Source organism: Eptatretus burgeri, chromosome 12 (assembly GCF_056783735.1).
Source record: "Eptatretus burgeri isolate ZD-2024b chromosome 12, Ebu_testis_v1, whole genome shotgun sequence".
NCBI lineage: Eukaryota > Metazoa > Chordata > Myxini > Myxiniformes > Myxinidae > Eptatretus > Eptatretus burgeri.
In genome coordinates this window covers 48,577,639-48,587,070 of record NC_140972.1, presented here as the reverse complement: position 1 = coordinate 48,587,070, position 9,432 = coordinate 48,577,639, and the positions used below count along the sequence as shown (strand labels likewise).

The 9,432-nt window shown below is 45.8% G+C and overlaps 1 protein-coding gene across 1 annotated transcript in view; it reads right to left on the bottom strand.

Annotated features, from left to right (window-relative positions):
• The window catches only part of LOC147015571 (insulin-like growth factor-binding protein 7), a 32,030-nt gene that overhangs the window by 7,229 nt on the left and 15,369 nt on the right, over window positions 1–9,432 (bottom strand). Inside the window, exon 3 of the mRNA XM_085850446.1 lies at window positions 5,509–5,618. Coding sequence (XP_085706572.1) covers window positions 5,509–5,618 — 110 coding nt within the window. The remainder of the gene's footprint in view (window positions 1–5,508; window positions 5,619–9,432) is intronic.

The window sequence follows — 9,432 nt, the reverse complement described above, 5'->3', positions numbered from 1 at the left end:
TCGTTCTTTCTCTCTGAGCCCCATTAGCTGTTCGTTCTCCCTCCGTTTTAGTTGTTCAATTTCACACTCATAGAGTTGTTGTTTTCTTTCCCACTGTTCCTCCTGCTCTTTGTTTTCCAATCTCATCGTTTCTTTCAATTGGCTCATTTCCTTCCTGTGTTTCATTCGTTGTTCTCTCACGACTCTTCCTCGTTTCCTCTCCTGTCCTTCCTTCTCCAGTTTCATGGTTTGCTTCATTTGGTTAATCTCCTTTTTGTGTTTCATTTGCTGCTGTCGAATTACTCTTCTTCGTTTCCTCTCCTGTCCTTCCTTCTCCAGTTTCATGGTTTTCTTCATTTGGTTAATCTCCTGTTTGTGTTTCATTCGCTGTTCTTTGTCCATCTCGTACTCCAGCCTCAGCTTTTCTTTCAATTGGTCAACCTCAGATTCATGTTCTTTTGTTTTCTATTCCATTGTTCCTCTCGTTCTTCCCTCTCCAATCTCGTTGTGTCCTTCAATCTCCTGATTTCTCCTTCCTGCTTCATTCCTTGCTCCTTTACTTTCTCCTCGTATTCGAACCTATTTTTTCCTTTTGTCGTTCAGTTTCAAATTCATACTCTTTCAGTTTTCTATTCCACTGTCTTTCTTGTTCCTCCTTCTGCAATCTCGTCATTTCTTTCAACTGACTGATTTCTTTCTCCTGTCTCATTCGTTCTTCCTTCATTACTCTTTCTTGTTCCTCATTCTTTAGTCTGGCCTTCGCTTCCAGCTGTTCGATCTGTACAGTGTGGTTTCTTAAAGTTTCATTTTCCGTTCTCTTCCTTTCCTCTTTTAACACTCTCAGTTCGTTTTGTAGTTCCCTCTCTTTGTTTTGGTGTTTCTGTAACTCAGAAACTTTCTTTTCCAATTCCTTTCTCATCTCCGCACCCTCCGACCTTGCTTTGGCTTCTAACTGTTCTTCCGGCTTGCGCTTGTGGTTTTCTACCCGTCTTCCCAGTTCCTCTGTCTCCGTTTTTCCCTCCAGTCCCAGCTTATCAACTCTCTTCGTCATGTCTTGAAGTCTTTTCTCACACTCCACCGTTTCGACCTTCAATCCCTCCTCTGTCTCCTGGCTTTCTTTTAATTGGTTTTTCGCTTCGAGTGCGTTTCCATCCATTTTTTTATTTTCCATTTGTTGCGTATTTCTCTTCATTTCGTTGTTCCCTTCTTTCATTCCGTCAATTATGCTCTGCACGAGTTCCATAACGTGCTGTATTGTCACCTGCCCTGGCCACTCCCACTGACTACATTTAGCGGTGGGGTTATAATAAAAAAACCGACCAGATGAACTGCATCGATGCCTTTCCCAACCTTCTGGTACGGGTTTCTCTTGCACGGTGATCTCGTCCTGAGCCATGGATTCTACATTACTATTACACATACCTAATCCACCCGGCACCCGCTCGCCTTGAGACGCCATCTTGCTTCTCGTGAAGGGTTAATTTAACTCGCTCGTAATTTGGAGGGAATCGGGGGTCGCTTCTCTCACCCCTGGACCGATTCCCGTGAATTTAGCCGGAGACAGGAGAGCCCGTTTTCCTGTTCTCCGTTACCAGTGCCGCGAGGAGGGCGATGAATTTGTATCGCACGACCTGACACCAGTGTTGCGGTTTTCGCGCCCGCCGGCGTGCGACGGCCACGTAACTCGAATCGCGGCACGTCGCCCACCGGACGGACAATCCAGTCGTGACCCTCTCGGACTAACGCCGGGAACCAGTCACGGGTGGACCTTTCGGTCTCACCGCGATCGAGCCAATCAGCCCCCGCGTGGGATAGGGTTGCTCGCCAAATTCGAACTACCTAAGTACCCACGCGGAGGGTAGACCGGGCGATCGCACCTCGCCGCAGGTCGACTTCGGACACGGGCCACTTAAGCGACCCGTTCCGTGCTATCAGAATAACCGAGCGGTGTTATCGTCGACCTCGACGGTTCGATTAATTATCGGGCGTATTCAGCCCACTACCAACCCTTTACGTGAAGCAAGATGGGGATTCAATGGAGGAAAAGACGAGCGAAGCGGGAGAACAGTTCAACAATAAAGCACATTTATTCGCGACGAACGGAAAGCACACAAATACAATTCCACCAAATGCACACAAAAAAAAGAAAACACAATTCCATTTACACAAAAAGCAAACATAAAAGTGAAAACACAGTGCAGAGCTAATACCGACTACCGAGCACACGGCAACACTTATACAATTCTACTTCACAGACGGCGCCGACAACACATACCCAAAACCAAGGAAAAGAAATACCCCCAAGGATGGGGCAGGCCTGAGGCCGAGACCGGGTCGGGCCTACCCGTCTGGTGATGAGACGCGGAGCGGCGATGGCCCCGCAACCCGCGGGCCTCGTGGACAGTGCCTGGCAGGGGGTGGGAACGGGGCCCCCTTGGTCGCACTATCTCAGCGCGGGGGGAAACAGGAGGGGGTTGCTGATGCTCGGGGTATAGAGGATCTTTATTATCCCTGGTGTGCGTCTCCACCTCGGCCAGGTCGCGCTGCCGGCCTCCCTCGGGCGTGCAGCTCCTGGCACCGACGCGAGCACCCCCTCGTCCGACTCTCTTCAGCTTCTCCAGCCACTGCAGGCTTCGGGCTCCAGACTTCTTTCGTTCTCGTTTGCGACTCTCTCTCGTTCTCCTTCGCGACCCTCGTTCTCGTTCTGCTGACTCCCTCGTTCCGACTCCTCGTTCTCGTTCTGCTGACTCTCTTCTGACTGCGACTCTCTTCTGACTGCGACGACTCTCTTCTGACTGACGAACACCGTCCTTTTATCCCCCCGTAACTTCGCCTTTGACCCCCTCCCTTTGACCTTTCACCTCGCTCCCCATTGGCCCGAGAAAAAGTGGGCGTGAAGGCTTTTTGATCCACAAATTTGCATATATCGATCGTTCTGGAGGTGGGGCCAAATCGCCCCTCGCTCACCGATTGGACGGCAAAAAAGTGGGCGTGTGTCGTTTTTGATCCGTTTTTGAAGCAGAAAATCCGTGATTTTGTACACGCTGTTCGACGCGCGTTCTGCATGAGTCCAACACCGGTACCCACAGCGGGGCAAGAACGGTGGCGATGCTACGGTTGCGAGGTGTGACGGGAAGGTCGTGGCGGTTGTGGTGAAGCGGTGGTTGTGGTCGGTGGTTGATGTTGTGGTTGTGATCATGGCGGTTGGTCCAAAATAAAGATAGTAAAAGAAAAACGGCTATCCTGAAGAGTCGCAGCACGTATAAATGACATGTATTCCCACTAGACAACGGGTTCGGGCCTAACTACACATGCACTTACCGAGATACCTCACCTAAGGGACCTGAATGGTGGTTTGCGAATCTGGTAACCACAACAATATATATATATATATATATATATATATATATATATATATATATATATATATATATATCTATATATATATATATATATATATATATATATATATATATATATATATATATATATATATATATATATATATATATATATATATATATATATATATTTATATATATATATATATATATATATATATATATATATATATATATATATATATATATATATATATATATATATATATATATATATATATATATATATATATATATCTATACTGGCAGGATAGCCTCGAGGCATGCACACTTGCCTTTGCGATGTATAGTCTGGGTTTGAATCTCTGCTAAGGTATAAGCTGCCACACTGGTACTTCACATCGAACCGGGTTTTCGACCTTCTTCGACGAACTAACTCCATTAAGCTATAGCACGTATCTTGTTTCCAGCCGGGCATACATTTGTGCACCGTGCATCGGAAGGACACCAAGCTAGAGGGCCCGTCTACCAACGTTGATGGATGGTCGTTGATGGACGTTAAGGATCCCACAGTGTAATTTAATTGTGATGAGGACGTGAGTCCTGCCTTGACTGAATGCTGGGAAGGTTGTGGTCTCTGTCTTCAACCACCTCCTTTCCGGTCTTGCATCTTCTGCTCTTTCTGTGCTTTGTCCCTTGCCCCAGGTTTCTGCAGGGCTCACATGATCCATCAAACCCCTTCTGGTGAAACTCTCAAAATCCAACATCACTGATCACCTCCACCCATTTGTGGAACCAACTTTCACATCCACTTCAATCTCATTCTGCCCTCCAAGTCTTCAAAACAGATGTTCACCACTATCTCAGATCATCCCCCATCTTTTCTACCCCTGTTAACCCCACCCACCCCAAGTTCCTTCCAAATTTCCAGTTTTCCTTCTGTGTGTATCCTCTCCTGCCCCCCATTATTTGTCCAGGTCTCCCTCTATCTTGTCCTTCAACTCTGTTGTCTGTGTCTGTGTCTCTGTCTCTCTGTCTCTCTGTCTCTCTGTCTCTCTCTCGTTGCTATGTTGCTTTCTGGTCCATTCCATGGTCCAGGTCTTCCATGAGCCTTGACTCGATATACAAAAAAGGACCTCAAATGATTCAGCACAATCTTTGCCAAGAGACTGCCTCAGTCTCACCAACAAACTGCAAAACGTGTGGTACATTGATGATCATGTCAAACAACCAGTTACATCACCTGAAGGGGAGAGAGTGGTGCGATACATGATGTCAGACTTTTATGGTCAGATTCTACTTCACTGTGGCCCATATGCAAAATGAGACAAAAGCAAGGATGCTACCAACTGAGCTATCTTCTTCCTTCGTACGTAGCAAGTGGCTGTAGTAGTTGCATCATTTGCTGGGGGTACTGCCATTGCTGCGACCTTCAGAGCAAGAATTTGTAATTTGTTCAGGATGCCTGATCAACATCCACCGTGCGAGTAACGTTGACAGACGGGATGCCAAGTTTAACCTTCATCCGACAGATGGTCGACACAGTGATACCTCGCTCTACCTGTGAGACACCAGGATGGCAGTTTATAGTTGGGTTGGGGTTCAAACCCAGAGGAGACAGCTCAGAGGTAAAGTAGTCTTGATCATCAGGTACGGATCCTAGTTAATGGGAAAAGAATTCATCATGAAACAACAATTGCAACGGAACGATTTCAGTCACAATTTTCCAGCAATGAGTGACCTCGACTTTGTGAGTTTTGATTGGCTATGAAATGTCTCAAGCTTCACATCTCAGCAAAAAAAATGTGCTCATCATGACCCAGTCAATAAAAGGTGGCTCTGAAATCACGTGATCAAACACAAATCCTGTGGGCAGAGGGGGCGTTTGGGTCCAATCCAATCCCCCTGGCTGGGAAAAATGGCTCAAGAGTTTCCAGTCTCAGACAGAAGCCAATCGGTGTACAACAGGGATAATATTCTACCATGTACGGTAATCCAGCGTGGGAATGGGCAAACTCTTCCCACGTTTCACCACACACCACCTGGGTACCATGAGCACTTGTTTCGATCTACGTACGATTGGTTTGTACTTTTCACATTAAATTGTGATTTTAAACTAGGAATGGAAACTTTCAAGGCAGAGTTCACAAACAAAAATCTTTGATTGCATTTTGCTATTCACACTCACCTTCACCCACGTGATCAATGGTGTTGGAACACCAATGACCTCACAAGTCAGAAATATCTGCCCACCTGTGATGTTCCACACCTCCCGTGGTCGTGTTACAAAAGAAGGGCCTGAGGAGAGGGAGAGATGCTGTGACCCCTGGAGGTTGGAACAGGTGTCTCCTTAGCATTATTATTCACAATAAAGGAAGAAGAAATGAGGGTGGAGGAGAGTAGATGGGGGGGGGGGGGGTTGAGAGAAAGAGACAAGTAGTGATGTCTACACAGGCTCATGCCACCTTGAAATGCCATCCTACATAGAATAGATTCAAATGTTTCAGAAACCTGTCTTCGTTAATCACTTTCAATTCGAGTCTACCTCTGGTTAGGAGGACAAAATAATTTGTCCCAAGTCTTTCACGAACTGGCTGAACAGGTCTGACGTTCGACTAAAGGCGATGGGTTCGGAATGAGTAATTCGTTCAGGGTGCCGGTGGTAACTCACCCACTTTTCTCAAAAATAAATAATACATCCACCAGCTAATGCTAGCAGAAGGGACACCCAGCTTATTGTCGATCCGAGGAACGGTGCATTTTGTGATACAAAACCCTGCTCCCGAAGCACCGACTTGACAGTTTCTAATCAGGTTGGGAATCAAACCCAGACCAGACAGCTCAAAGGTAAGTGCGCCACTTCTGCATCACCCGACCAGGAGTAAATACAAAGTTATCAGATATTAAAAGTCATCTAAAGACAAAATCATACCTTTGATGAGAATTTTAAGATGGGGAGACAGATGTTGTCTTTAACAAAGAGTTGTTTTGTCTAAAATTGCATTATCAATGCAAAACAAAACTCGGGAAGGAAAGAATGTTTGCTGAGAACACAAACCGAGACCATGCAATGGTAGAAGGAATGTAAAGAAGAGCTTTGCTGTGCTTCCAGAACAACCAACAAGAAGCAAACAACGAGCCTCGACCGTTATTGTGGTTGTTTTAGTGGTGTTCAATGAGTTCAGTTAAATCCTTGTTCTGGTGGAACTTGTGCATTAGATTTGTTCCCTACAATGCCCACTTTGAGCCTTTGATTCCTTCCGTTCCATCTTTATTTTAAAATGTCAAAGCCATGGTGGTAGCCATGCCAACAATAAACAAGTGATAAGACTGCGACTGTTGGGTTGTACATCCCCAGTGTTTGGAAGTATGACAGCTAAAAGTGGTATGGTGGCAATTCCCACTCCGACATGCAGACAGACATTATCTCATGGCAACTTGCGGTTTGAGAGATGGAATTCAAATTAAACCCAGGGTTCTCTGAAACCAAAGTAAACTTTTATGCACCCTTCCTCCCCCCCTCCCCCCGCCCCGTGGTAACCTACTAGTACTACTACCTTCTTGTGGGATATTCCCACCAATGTTTTTGACCAAGCCTTTCACGAACCAGCTGGCAAGGCCTGGCGTTGCACTGAAGGGGCATTATTTGAGCAGGAATTTGTAATTTGTTCAGAATGCTGGTGATAACTCGCCCACTCTTCATGATAGACACAGTGGGGTCTTTTCGGTCCACCAACTAATGCTGGTGGACAGGGCGACCAGCTTTACGTTCATCCAAGGGACGGCGCAGTTTGTGATGCAACGCCGTGCCCAAGAAGCAACCAACCAAGCACAATAGTTTACCGTCGTGTCGGGAATCGAACCAACACGAGATGCAGACCGACATGGACCTTGAATTGAACATCCCGATCAGTGTTTCCTATCTGCAAACATCTCTGGCTACCGACCGATCTGCTGCCTCAAGTCGAGTCCACCAACTACATCTTCAAAGTGAACATAGTTTTGAAATGAACAGGACACCATGAAGGTGACGCCGTTTAATCTCCCCCGATTCAAAAGGGTACAAAAAGCCTTCTGGGCCTTCCACAATAAACCCTCACAAAACTCTTTCTGACTGTGCTCTTGTCTGTTGATAAAACTTAACAAGTACGTTCAAGTCACCTTGTCCTTCTGCAAATAATGAAGAATTCAAACCCCAGGCAAAGGGAAGCTGAACCGTCAAACTCAATTGGAGGACAATAAGTCAAGGAAGGCCTTTTGATCTTGACAGAATGTTCGAGCAGGAAAAGGCCGTTCTTTGGAAGGATACATGTGGAAGTATTTGTTTTCATCAACGAGGAATGCAAATACACACTTCTTCCCATTCCTTTGTCGACAAACCTGCAGCAATGTCGCATTGTTGTTGGAAATGGCTAACGGGGCACAGCCAAGATCAAATGAACTGCGACATCGTTAGCCTGTTACACCCCCAGTGCATTGACCAGCCATTAGGGAGAAATGGGACAATGTTCGAGCAACATGATCCATGTCAATGTCACAACATCTTTAAAAAGCTGTCCACTTGCTCATGCCACCAAGCAAGTGCCATTGGCAAGTGTCCAGGTGAATGGTGGTAGGTAAAGTCACACGTGGATCAACTTCCATCGGTCATGATACCTCGTGGAGGCTGAAGCTATACAATGTGTAGGGCCTAAGTATGATATGTGAGCACCATCCATCCTAACTCGTCTTGTTCGTTAAATCCCAATAGTCTGTGACCACAAACATGTCACAGGCTAAGGAATGAAGAACAAGCGCTGGACAGGCCTTACGGAACATCCACTGACATGAATGTTTCAAGACTGGTGTTGCCATAAACACGTGACAATCCACATCTCCATCACACTCATTTCCTTTTGGGTGGTGTTCCATGGTAATGCCACGTGGAAATATCTGCCATGTAAGCTTCTTCACAACACATTCCTGAATCCCCCCAAAAAAGACAAAAAATGTTCTGGAAATTGAATTATTTTTGTATGACGAGGTGTCCAGCTCTCACAATAGCCCCTTGTAGACCGCATCACATTTGGATTCGCTTTGGGACCGCACGATACACTTTAGCTCACATCACAAAGGCTGCCACTATGGCGTCGAGCAATTCCTGTCCTGTCGGTGGCTCGAGAGCATAGGCCCTGACTGCCTTGGGTGGAACTTTATTTCCTTTGATAACCTCACAAGTGAACCTTTGGTTATACTCAGTTCACGGTCACCCACACGGTATTGACATTTCGTGACACGCTGCACATAATTAAGGAAATAAAGAGTGAATGATTGAGTAAGGTGCCATCCCAGTGTACCGGTGTGACAAAATGGGATATTTTCTTCAGCATATGGTGATGAGAACATGTTGAAGGTTTAGAAGGAGATCAAGACTGGCTTGAATATGGAGGTAGTTCCAGAAGTGTGAGAACAGGGTGGGCTGGGGGTGCTGATAGATGAAATTACAGAGTTGTGTTCAGAGAGGATTGGTCGATGGACTCATGCAAGCCAAGAGGACTGCAGAGGAAAGGAAAGGAGGAAGAAATATAATATAAAACAGACCACAAAACAATTCACCAGGTTAGATGACCGGGATTCCCATTGGGAGATTTTCGGGTTTCAGATTACTTTGGACTTTACAACATCGTGAAGCAGGAGATTGAGTAGTGTAGGAGCTCCTAGCCCACAGAAGGAGAGCATAGTCCATTGCCAATGGATGAAAGCCTTGGTCCTGCAAAGTGTTGAGAAAGAGCTTGTCACATGGACAGAACACCGAAGGAGCTTGCCTATGTGGTTAACCCAACATACGCTGTGACCGATAGTGGAGACCAGAAGGTTCTCGAGACAATATCTCTGCAGGAAGAAGGTCATGGAAAGCTCCGGTGAGGTTTTAATTGGCATGAAGATCATCAGCAGCAGCAGATTGTTACTATTTCGATCGATTTCAGTCTCATTTCATAACCACAGCACATTCTATGAACAGCCATACCGACTATGTGCAAACAAACAATATGGCAAAGGATATCTGAGGAGAACGAGATGGTGTCTTGGAGTATCACCTGAATGTGATTGGCATGTTATGAAAAAATACAAA